This window comes from Styela clava, chromosome 3 (genome assembly GCF_964204865.1).
Source record: "Styela clava chromosome 3, kaStyClav1.hap1.2, whole genome shotgun sequence".
In the NCBI taxonomy this organism is placed as follows: Eukaryota; Metazoa; Chordata; class Ascidiacea; order Stolidobranchia; family Styelidae; genus Styela; species Styela clava.
In genome coordinates this window covers 22,288,124-22,301,093 of record NC_135252.1, presented here as the reverse complement: position 1 = coordinate 22,301,093, position 12,970 = coordinate 22,288,124, and the positions used below count along the sequence as shown (strand labels likewise).

Sequence of the window (12,970 nt, the reverse complement as noted above, 5' to 3'; positions counted from 1 at the left end):
TAACATGAGACAATCTAATACGTATTTGAATGTATATAAGCAATATACATATTATCATATATCCTCTTTTGAATAGAAACTTGCGGAACCCTTGTACTGTTCTGGCGGGAACTTTACAACCCCGGTTGAAACACACTGCTCCTGGGTCTGAAGAGTCTTAATTTTATTGTTGCGATTATAGTGTATACGGGAGCCTGAAATGATTAGGTTCACTTCATACATACTTCATATTTTTCTAATTATTTTTTCCTTAATTTGAGATCGATTGCACATATAGACATTTCAAATATTCTCAACATATCAATGCATAATTCATTTCTATTCAAATAATTCATTGTACTTAATTACTAGGTGACTCATAGAAATGCGACAAGAGAGCTTTGCCCAGAAGAAATAGGATCGATGGTTCTAAGATCTTTGCAAGAGACTGCGCAAGCGTTCCTAGGTGAAAAAATACGAGATGTTGTCATAACCGTACCGCATTATTTCAACGATGCACAACGTACTGCTACAAAAGATGCAGCAACCATAGCCGACCTAAATGTACTCCGTTTGATAAATGAACCCACTGCTGCAGCAATAGCCTATGGATTGGACAAAGCGGTAAGCGCTATACATATATCAAATAAAACTCAAAATTCAAAACGACATAAATCTGTTTAATGATTATCCAAATATATTTTGTAATAACGTAAATTTCGTAGTATTTTATACTGGTTCATATAGTAAGTAATATCAATAATATTATAAGATATTGAATGGTCCACAAGTAAATTGGTTTAATTATATTTTTTTAAAATACCCATATTGTTTTTAGAATAACGATCTCAAAACTATTCTGATATTTGATCTTGGAGGAGGAACATTTGACGTGACTATTGCAAAAGTTAAGGACCGTAACATTGATGTTTTAGCTACTGGCGGGGACACGCATTTGGGAGGTATTCAGATATTCAGTAATAGATTATAATTTTAATATTAACCTGATGTGACATTTTAAGTTTGCTTAACACATAATGAATGATGATACTTACGAGAATTTTTTTTTATACATTTATAGGCTATGTACGAAAAGTTTTGTTGATTAAAGGAGCAATACACAAATAAAAGTTAAAATAAAGCAAGAATTAAAAATCGTATCATTGATGTCCTAGCTACTGGTGGTGATACACAGTTAGGAGGTATTCAGTAATGAATTACTCAAACGCCAAATAAAAGTTTGCCTAACACACTTTGAAAGATGACATATAAAAGAAAAATACTTTATACATTTAGATGTAAACTTGTGCATAAGAAGAGCAATAAAAAAATATGTTAATTACGATAGTAACCCATAAAAGGTATGATAGGAATCCCGGTAAAATCGTATGCACAATTTTATGCACTAAAGCTTCCATGTAAATTTATTCTCAGGAATCCCATGAGGTTCCAAAAATAAAAAGAATGACATGGACAAATATATTTATTATACATTAGTACATTGGGTAGACTTACAAATTTAACATGGTATTTTATCAACTAATTTTATTACTGGCAGTGGTAAAATTTATAGTCTTGATATATTCAGAGAAAGATTAGGCAAGATGTGGCATTCACTAGTTGGCAATATAGTGAAAACCGACAAGCAAGTGTAATAAATCAAACAATCATTTTCCAAAATCAAATTCATCAACACCTAAGTATTTTATAATTATTACTTCCCAGGAGAAGATTTCGATAATCGTATGGTTGAGCATTTTGCGAGGGAATTTTTGAAAAAAGAAGGAATTTCAATTTATAAGAATCCAAGAGCAATGAGTCGATTGAGGAAAGCTTGCGAGCACTCTAAGCGGATTCTATCTAGCGCAACTCAAGAAAAGTAAGTGAAAATTCTTCCTCTATTGACTAATTCATATTTGAACGATTCAAAAAAAACAACGAAACAAAAATTTATGATGTCAAGCCGTTTCTACGTTAAGCTAAAAAATTGGCGATTCATATTAAAACTACATTAAATTTTGTTGAATTGTATGGGAAAGGGGGAAAGACTTGGGGGAACAACTTCTGAACCCTTAAACCTGCACATTCATTTGACCTTGCAGGTAAATCCAGAGCATGGTAAATTTAGTTTTATTCAGCGACTAAGAAATTCGCATGCGAGACAAAATTTACCACAAAAAATATAGAGGCAGTTCATTAAATTCAACCAAATATGCCGTTGAAAATTAGCAAACAATCAACATGTTACTCTAAATAACTATTGGAATCAAAATTTGGACATTCAATATTCTTGAAATCGATGTTCTACTAGAATATTTCAGATATTTTTTAACAAAAAATCCTAAAACATTCAAAGAACTTTCCGCATTGCCAAGATAAACTTGATTCTAGGAAAATTTGCCTCAAGAAAATTTGCCGCATGAAAAATCGTCGCAAGAGCATTTTACTGTAAAACAAGTATTTGTGATATAAACTGTTGTTTTTGAAGTATATTTTTATTTGATAAAGATTCGTTATTTAAAATCCTACTCCAGCCCAGTAGTTCCCAACCTTTTTCATATCGCGACACACTATTGAGCTCTTCAAATATTCGCGGTACACCTATCACTAAATATGAACATGATTAATAGTTATTGATATTATAACTGTTTTGTTACAATAATACACACGAGAGACTTGCCTTCTGAGTACCTCACATTATTGTGAAAGATGCGCACTCGCACGGGTAATACGTGGTCCTCAAAAGCACCGCAGATCACGCGCTTTGGTTTTGCTCGCCCTTCCCTGTTACACGTTACGCCCGTATTAATATCATTCTCACAGGTATTCTCACTTTTGTGACAACCTAATTCACTTTTGTTACAATTTAATACGTTTCTTCCATTGTCAAAATCATTCAATGGTGTTATTGCCGGCACTACCAAAAGTGGCAAACAAACTGTATTTCATTACAACAACAACTAATTACCAACGCCAAAACACTAAATAGGTTTAAAGTTACATAAAATTTTTACTGCTGTGACGTGATTACAGATCGCAATGTTAGGGAATTGGATTATTTTTAACGAATTGTTGAATATCCTGCATTTTTAATATATATACAACAAGCATCCAGAACGCTAGACATTTTCATGTTGATGATCTATTTCTGCCCGTCCTCTTTTTTTCACAAAGACCAATTATTACGCTACGGGGAACGTCGAAATTTGGTTTCATAATTCTGAGTTCATATCGGTGACATGTGTATGGTGGCCCATCGTTGTCACGTGTAAAATTTAAAAAAAAAATGAAAAAATAAAATGAAAAAGCGAAAATAAAAAAATAGTTGTGAAAAAACATAAAAATAATTGAAAAAAAAGAAAATAAAAAAAAATTGAAATTAAAAAAAAAAATTGAAAAACAAAACAAAACAAAAAAACTTAAAAAAAAAATTAAAATTGAAAAAAAAAAATTAAAAAAAAAAAAAAAAATTAAAAAAAAAAATTGGATAAAAAGAAAATAAAAAGATTGACAACGATGGTCCGCCTCGTGGCCCATCGTTGTCACGCGTTTTTATTTTTGGAAAATTGGATGCCGCTTGGGACCAACGTTGTCAGGCTTAATCCTACACGCACAAATGTGTTTCCTGGGTTTCTAACTCACTACTGATTTTCATGAGTAATATCCAATAAATTCAACATGAAAATGTTCTATAAATTCTCCATGCTACAAGTTCAACCACAAGCAATATATTTATAATAATGATAAGAGAATATAGAATTGGATACGAAAATTTGTTTTTACGTGTAGAAGGTAATTTAATTGGAAAATGCTGCTTAACTGCTCAGACACTCGTGCGATGCCGGTACGGTGCCGTCTGACCGTACCGGTACCCATGCAATCACTCGTGAAAGAATGGGAGATACGGATAGTCTCGTAGAATATAGTCTACTGAAACACTCTCTGCGCCTGCCCCATACCGTACAGCCGTAACGTACCGATCCAGACAAATGATAAATCGCCCGTGCTCAACCATTTATTTCAATCCATACCTCGACTAACTATATTCTACTAGGATCGAGGTATGGATTGAAATAAATGGTTTGAGCACGGGCGATTTATCATTTGTCTGGATCGGTACGTTACGGCTGTACGGTATGGGGCAGGCGCAGAGAGTGTTTCAGTAGTCTATATTCTACGAGACTATCCGTATCTCCCATTCTTTCATGAGTGATTGTATGGCTACCGGTACGGTCAAACGCAAAGCGACTATAACCGACTACCGGTATTTGGTAAGACGGTACCGGCATCGCGAGTGTCCAGACAACTGAGTAGTTAAGCAGCATTCTCCAATTAAATTACCTTATACACGTAAAAACGAATTTTCGTATTCAATTCTATATTCTCTTATCATTATTATAAATATATTAGTTCTTGTTGAACTTGTAGCATGGAAAATTTATAGAACATTTTCATATTGAATATTGCTCAAGAAAATCAGTAGTGAGTTTGAAACCCAGGGAACACATTTGTGCGCGTAGGATTATGCCTGACAACGTTGGTCCCAAGCAGAAGCAAATTTTCTAAAAATAAAAACGCGTGACAACGATGGGCCACGAGGCGGACCATCGTTGTCAACCTTTTTATTTTCTTTTTATTCAATTTTTTTTTTTAAATTTTTTTTTTTTTTTTAATTTTTATTTTATTTTTATTTTTTTCGTTTTTATTTATTTTTTTTTTTTTAATTTCAATTTTTTTTTAATTATTTTTATGTTTTTTTACAACAATTTTTTTATTTTCGGTTTTTTATTTTATTTCTTATTTTTATTTTCAATTTTACGCATGACAACGATGGGCCACCATACATGTGTTAAAAACAGCTATAAGGGAGTAAAGTTGGGATTCAATTTCAATTTTCATCTTTTGTGCCGGCTTTGGTCTTCTTGTCATCGTTTGTAAATTACCTGTTCATTGTTTTACTTTGTGATTACGCCTAATTCCAACCAACTGAAAATGAATTCGGAAACTTCCATTACGGACAACGACAGTTCTTTGTTAAAAAGGCCACAATCTTCAAATGCAAGTTTTAACTACTTAAAAAGAACAAAACAAAAAAAAAGATTAATTTGTGACGTGCACTTTTTCACTATACTGTTAACTGTGCCCAATAAAACAATCATATCAACATTCATATATTAACAAGTCAAAGGTATAATTCCAGCCAAAGGCAAATGATTTACTCTTTCGAATACACTTCAAAAAATATTTTTGAATTCACTATATTTCAAATTGGACCATGGGACAAAAGATAACTTACTATTGCGTAAAACATAACTCATCTCTTGGGCATTCAATAGATGAAATACAGTCGAATTGTGCCCAGTTGGACATGTCCATTGAACCCCATTACCCCTAAACAAGATTAGAAAGGCAAATTAAATCGCTGGAAAGACTAAAGTAGAAAAAGGAAAATACTGATAACGCGAAATTTCGATATCAATTTTGAAATCAATTTCATCTCATAGCTTGCGTCGCCCTATACGACCACTGTCCGTTTGCGAGGATGTCGTAACTCCTTACATGCGGAGTCAAACAACGAAACTCTTGACAGATTGTGGAATTTAATATGAGTGTAAAAGCTAATTTTCAACCACGTCTCACCGCGCTACAACTTCTCCCAGAAATTACGATCATGATATGACCTTGAATTAAGCTTAAAACCATGACTTCAAGAAAATGGGTTGTATTGGCCTATTAACATCTGAAATATAGCTTAATATGTTAAGTTGATATATGTTATGTTAATAAGGTTTATTTTTAAATAAACATAAACTAGATTTATGCTTCGATGATATTTTTTATTGCTTCTAACACAGTCGTTATTATTGTCAATTCAGCGTTATTGTTGATGCTCTCTGTGACGGGATTGATTTTAAAGGTGTCATAACTCGTGCTAAATTTGACGACTTGAACAGTGATCTGTTTGACCAAACTATTGACACTGTTGAAAAGACATTAAACGAAGCTGGATTGAAAGCAGATGAGGTATGTTTTAAATGAGTTTATCATAAATAGTTCAAATGTATGACGATTATCGTGAGCCAGTCGTTGCAAGTCCAATATCATGACCAAAATTAATGCTTGAAACAATTAGGCGAATGCGATGCTTGAAACAAATAGCTTTGAACATATGATCTTCATTTGAATATTTGGAAGCCTTTGCGTTTAATATAAAATATAGTTCGGTGAGGATTGACTTTGAATAGAAAGTGTAATATTACAGAGCTTTCCATCAAGCAGAACTATTTGAAGTTTCATAGTGGTAGTATTCTAGTATATATATTATTGTATTTTGTTAGGATTAACATTTTCCATTTTTTAAATTGTAATTTTTTTAAGAATGCTTTCGTTCCCATTAGTTCACTGTCTGTTACGGCATATATGTTTTATATTTGATATATACCTATATGTATATACCATATAAAATTATCTTTCTTTTTCTTCTAGTCTAATATAAGTTGAATTTAACAATTTGAATCCAACTTGCTTACAGATTGACGATGTCGTGCTTGTTGGTGGATCAACTCGTATTATACGAATCCGTGAAATGCTTGGAGAACTTTTTGAAGACAACAAGATACGAAAAACAATCAATCCCGACGAAGCAGTGGCTTATGGCGCAGCTGCATTTGCAGCAAATTTAACAAATGATGTAACGAATGAGGTACAAAAATTAAAAAAAAAACTTTGTATTGGGTATTAATAAAGTAATGATGAATTTTTCAAAAATAGCGAGTTTAATTTTATCTCCAGTTTTATTATCCCTATTTCATTGTTTACCTATTATCCTATGATTCATTTAAGCTTCAACTTTCTTATTAAATAGATATTATTCCGAGTGTCTTCAAACTCATATTTTTTATAATATTTTTCTTGCAGATTGAACAATTCACAATTAGCGACGTTACTCCGTTATCGCTGGGATTCGAAGTCCGTGGACGTGATATGTGTACTGTAATAAAACGCAATTCAAAAATACCAATTACGAATCATTCAAGTCCAACTACTGCTTTTGACAATCAAACTTCTGTTCATTTCAAGGTAAATTCTACACTATGCCACAACACATTAATACTGTTATCGTAATTAATAATCTGGTGTGAATATCATTTGTGTAAATTGTTGTCTACTTTTTCATTTCAAAAATTATGAGGTGAATTTACTTTGCTATAGCTTCAAAAGTTACGCCCATGCTTTATAAAATTAATTCCCTATACTAAATTGTGGCAAATCAAGTACCAACATTTATCATCGGTTATTTGTGCCCCAACATAATAGTTCAGTTGTCAAATCAAACAAATCAGTCGTGTATCTACTATATGTTGAAGTCTCTAGCATGAGCTTGAGAATATTTGTCGGACACAAAGGTAAAAGAGAATATCGGTCAGAGACCGAAGATTTATCGATCGAAAGTTAGGGGATCCCCCAAAACAGAAACTGCGGTTTCGATTCGAAAAATTCTGCAAACCCGAATTGGATTGTTTTGGATAGTTTTCAGCCAATATCAAAAATGTAGGAAACAATAGCCAACTCCCCATGTCGTTGTCGAAATACTACTCGAGAAAATACTTTTATGACGAATTCTGCAAATCCGAACTGGATTGTTTGATCAGTTTCCAGCCAATAGCCCATTTACCAATCCTATATTTTGTGTCAAATACAACGGCGCTAACCCGGGTTGCGACGGCTATTCAAACACAGCCTAGCGATATTTTGGTGAGGAATTCTGCAACCCCGAACCTGATAGAGGGATATGGACATTGCTTAAACTTTAATGAGTGATTATAAGTAACGAGGTACGATTTCGCGGCGTGTATCCTTCGCTCTGACTCAATAGCGTGGAAAATTTCTCGAAGGAAACTTGCGCCACGCGACGACGTCAAAGTTACAAGAGAGATATGCACAGATTAATCACGAGATACGATCTAGCGGTGTGTATCCTTCGCTCCGACTCACTAGCGTGAAAACTTGCGCATTGGACAGGCGCACACACATTCAGCGCGTCTCGAAAATCTCTCGCTTTGTAAAAATCCAGATCTCTCCATCACTAATTAATTAATAACTTGCTAATTATACGACATAATTCATCCAAAATCAATAGGCTCCTGAACCGAGATATGATGAATGCACATGCAAAATCTGGAGCAGATTCAACCTCGCTCTCGTGAGATATCGTGTGCATCTAACAGACAGACATACAGACAAACGAGAATATCGGTTGGAAACCGAAGACTTATCGATCGATAGTTAGGGGATCCCCCAAAACAGAAAATGCAGTTTCGATTCATCCGCTCTTGTAACTTGCGCACTGCGCATCGCACACACACACTCGGCGGGTCTCAAAATTCTATCGCTTTACAAAAATCTAGATCACTATATCAATAATTGATTGATAACTCGCTAATTATACGACATAATTCGCCCAAAATCAATAGGCTTCTGGTCAGAGATAAGATGAATGCACATGCAAAATCTGGAGCAGATTCAATCTCGCTTTCGTGAGATATCGCGTGCATCTAACAGACAAACAGACAGACATACAGACATACAGACAGACTAATACCTATCAACATACCTACCGATTAAAATCGATAAGTAACAAACAGACAAATATCTATCAACATAATTACCGATCTTAAAATCGATAAGTAATGATATAGCAATTTCGCCCCGAATGTAATTTTTAAAATTATTCACAAGTTTATATGACATTGATATAAGCTTTTTACTTTCTATTATATTTTAGCATTGGTCTGAAACTTTGCTGCCACGGCCGTGATCATGGTCTTTTGATAGCCGGGCCTACATTCTCATCATTGTCCTCTTGTTTACTTTTTCAATTTTTTTTAAAATATGAACAAGATTTTTGAGGGCGAACGACCGGCTACAAAGGATAATCATCTACTCGGAAGTTTTGTTATTGATGAATTACCCCCACAACCTAAGGGGGTGCCAACCTTTGACACGAAATTCCACATTGATTCAAACGGGATTCTCACAGTTAGCGCATATCATGCAGACACGGGGCAGCAGAAGGAAATTACAATAGCTTATGGCAAAGAAAGATTGAGCACAACCAGAATTAAACGAATGGTAAATTTTTACTAAGGAGGGAAAACTCGAATTTAAAAGCTAACTTTCCATTATTTCTTTGTAAACTCCCTGTCTGGAAATGTTTTTTTTTTTGGTCAGACGTTAGTTCGGTACGCATTATTTTTCCAACCCATCACAAAGTTTATGTCTCTGATATTTTGTTTGAGCTATTTGACTAAAATTGCAAACCCAGAAAAATTATCATAGTTTTCGGAATTAAATTTGTTTGCATGAAAATTACTATTAAAATCATTTTACACATATTTGTGGATAAACTAGACACATCAAAGAATCCCAACCTCGGTCAACTTATTTAGGTATTTTATAACTTTTAATTATAGGGATTTTTAGTTCGGACTTTAGTTATAATTCAAAAAACACTGTGAGAGTCACCTTCTAAAATATACAGGGGGGTTGAAAAGTAAGTATACACTTTTAATTTTGATTTTATTTTCAGGTACTTTGCCTTTAACAAGCAGTTTAACCTACGAAATTAGGTGCAAAAAGAATATAAATCTGTGAGGCAATCTGTGCTTGTCATTCCGTGGGTTGATGAAAAATAAAACAATACCTAAATTTTACTACTTATCCATACTATGTTTTCTTAAGATATAAACGCATCATGAGTACTTGAAAAGTAAATCAAAATTAAAAGTGTATACTTACTTTTGAGACATCCTGTATATTAGTTACTGAATTTTGAGTTGTGGATTTAGGTATTGAATTGATGTTTTAGCAAACAGCGGCTGAGATGTTCAAAAAGGCTGACGATGAGTACAGGGCTCAAAGTGAAGCTAGAAATAAACTGGAAGATTTTGTGTATACCGTAAAAAAATCTGGTAACAGTCGTACGGCGAAGCAAACTATTTTGGAGAGCGATAGACAAACCATCTTAAAGAAATGCCATGAAACAGAGAAATGGCTTGAGTACCACTCAGTAAGTTTCAAATATATGTACCTATATACATATATATATTGTTAGGACGCTAAAAGAATCATATTTTGATATTAAATACCACGTTGTCAATATTATAAATGCTGAAGATTGTTGTTGAATTTATCTTATTCACAATTTATATATTGTAACGGATTTTAGAGAAAATCCTATTTTCCTTAATAATTTGATCTATTCGCAGCTTTAAAATCATCTACATTTTTGTAATGGATAAACTTTTGATAATCACAAATGTTATATCGTTAATTTATTTATCACATAATATGTTTTTATTTTCAGGCAGCAGAGAAAAATGAAATTGAATGCGAACACAAGAAACTCAAAGACTTGTGCAGTAAATATTCACTTCTGTAAAACGAAAATGAACTTTGACAAACGGTCTCCGCATTTTGTATAAATTTAATTAGAATTAATATTTGATTTATCTGCGTACCATATATTTTTTGAATACATAATTCAAAAAGAACGATAAAAAGTCATTAAAACTTCTTCAAAAAGTTGGATTGTCAAAGAACAAATGTTGGCTTATGTGGTCTTCAAACATTACGTGAGAAATTTCAAAGGAGTTTCGTTCCAGGTTCGCCGAGCCATACTGGAACAATGTTTCGCAACCTTTAACACGAACATTCGTAATTCAATTATACTCTGAAAATATCGCATGTTTGAGCGGAAGTTTGAATTGGCAATGCTGCATTTATGCAATATATGCTAAGGGCTTACTTGAATATTTTGTTGATCTTGCGGAATACGCTTTTGTGTTTTTTCTGAAATGTAAAAACATTTTTTCTGCATTAAAAATGGAACATATTCTGAAAATTAAAAATTTGCAGTTGTAAATCTTGCACGAGTAACTGAAGCTGTTATCTTCAGATATAAATATTAAGTATTTATGTACATTTTCACGTTTCCTCTTGCATTAATCCGTGTATTTACAATGACATGTAAACGACTAAGACAGTTCCGCATGTGAATCAGTGAAACAGTTTTTGAATTTTCAAATAATAAAATTACTAATGACAATACTGCAGTGCTTATAATGCCTTGTATTTTAAGAAAAACTAGAGCATGGCTCTAACGAATATGTATTAAGGCAAATGATACAAAATACATCAAAATCCTTTTGTATTATTATTTTATTAAAAATATAATTAATATTACACACTGAATCTGACCAAATAAGTTTTCAACTTGTAAAATCAAATTTGCTAATGTTGAATTTTTGTCGGAAAATGAAACGACTTGCATCATAAACTTGGTACTAATTTTTACTTTATTCCCTATTCAATAACATTATTTCTTTTACTCTTGCTAAGATATTTCAAAAAACTAATCCAGACACCGACAGAATGCTCGACTCAACAGAACTCTACGCATTTTTAAAATTGAAAATGATAAATGCCATGCGCCCAACAATAAGTCATGTAAGTCTCAATTGGTATAATCTTTCTGTCCTACTTCACCATAGTTCTTTAGAACAGTGTTCTTCAACCTTATTTTATCGTGGTATACCTTTTACAATTTTTGAAGAACTTTGTATACCTTGCAAATACCAATGTTTATTTACCAGGGCTTAAACAAACAATAAATTTCAAGCACATATTGTACTGCAATATCATCATGCAATCTAATAGGCTAGTGTCCGCAAGTTATAAATTTGACTGACGGCCTTAGCGTCAATGGGAATAATGTTCAACGTAAATCAGACGGAGTGCATTGCAGGCGAAGTCACCAACACGACCACGTAACCGCATTATCTATATTATTTGTGATGTAACAATGTGCTTACGTCGATTCTTTGCGTAAATGACGTTTTATATTTCATGTGCGCCGCGTTTGCATTGCTGTCTCCACTTGAATATTTTATAATTTATTATATTAGAGTTTAGAATCCCTGACTTAGTCTGTACACTCTTCGTATACCCTTTATCAGTCGTATACCCGATTGAAGAGCACTGATTTAGAATATATTTACCAATTTTGCTAGATCAGAAACAATATAAATGATATTTTCGTGGTACTAAGCAAAGATTCGTCCAATATTGATGCTAAAATTGCATAAATCGTGATTTCCGATAAACAGGGTGAATCATGGAATGCAATATATCAAGCATAAAAATATTAAAATGAAAAAAATGACAGTGAATTTAATTGTCAGCCTAATACTGATATAAAGTTTATACAAAAGGCATTGTTCCTACTGTGAATACAGAAGACTATTTTTGAAAATATTTCACTATGGTACGTTCGGATGATCAAATGCATGGCTCATATCTGAAATAAATGTGGTTACTCTTCTATGTCACTTTATTTGTCGTCCGTAAATTCGCTCGGAGATAACAGTCGGTTTGAACTTTAATAAGAATATTTCTAAAACAACTATTGATATGTCCCATGCCATGCCATAGGTTGCCTATCTATTATCTTGTGAACAGATCATTATAAGTGAACCCTGAACAAAAAATAATCATCACTTTTAACGTAGGCAATCATTAAAACAATTTTTCTTGTTTTCAAATTTATTTCCATTATTTCTGTAAATCCAATTCAGTGGATTCTTGTAAACCAAATTCTTGCGAAACAAATTTGAACTTTTAACGGCATTCCGATCTAAAGTTTTATTTATTTGTGATTTCGTCCGCATATTATCTTGTTTCAATCCGTTTTAACAACACTTAACCACGTCATTTAGATGTATATATATCAAATGACACAGAATACATGTATACGTATATATATATATATATATACGGCGCTTGTTTTGTAATAAGTAACGTCCGTTCTACGGCATTAACCCGATAAACGTCCATTGGTTGATTGCTGTGAGCAGCTTCAACTAAAATGTATTACGCAAAGAATAAAATTCGTACGTGCTTATCTTATCGTCAATTGGTTGGACGACGTACC

General features: G+C 33.1%; 1 protein-coding gene across 1 annotated transcript in view; it reads left to right on the top strand.

Moving 5' to 3' along the window:
• LOC120342414 (heat shock 70 kDa protein cognate 4-like) overlaps window positions 1-12,970 on the top strand; it is a 22,771-nt gene extending 9,801 nt beyond the window's left edge. The window contains exons 5-13 of the mRNA XM_078111253.1: window positions 352-603; window positions 818-941; window positions 1,705-1,858; window positions 5,856-6,003; window positions 6,512-6,682; window positions 6,898-7,059; window positions 8,881-9,111; window positions 9,848-10,048; window positions 10,346-12,970. Of these exons, the coding sequence (XP_077967379.1) occupies window positions 352-603; window positions 818-941; window positions 1,705-1,858; window positions 5,856-6,003; window positions 6,512-6,682; window positions 6,898-7,059; window positions 8,881-9,111; window positions 9,848-10,048; window positions 10,346-10,420 (1,518 nt within the window). The 3' untranslated portion in view covers window positions 10,421-12,970. The remainder of the gene's footprint in view (window positions 1-351; window positions 604-817; window positions 942-1,704; window positions 1,859-5,855; window positions 6,004-6,511; window positions 6,683-6,897; window positions 7,060-8,880; window positions 9,112-9,847; window positions 10,049-10,345) is intronic.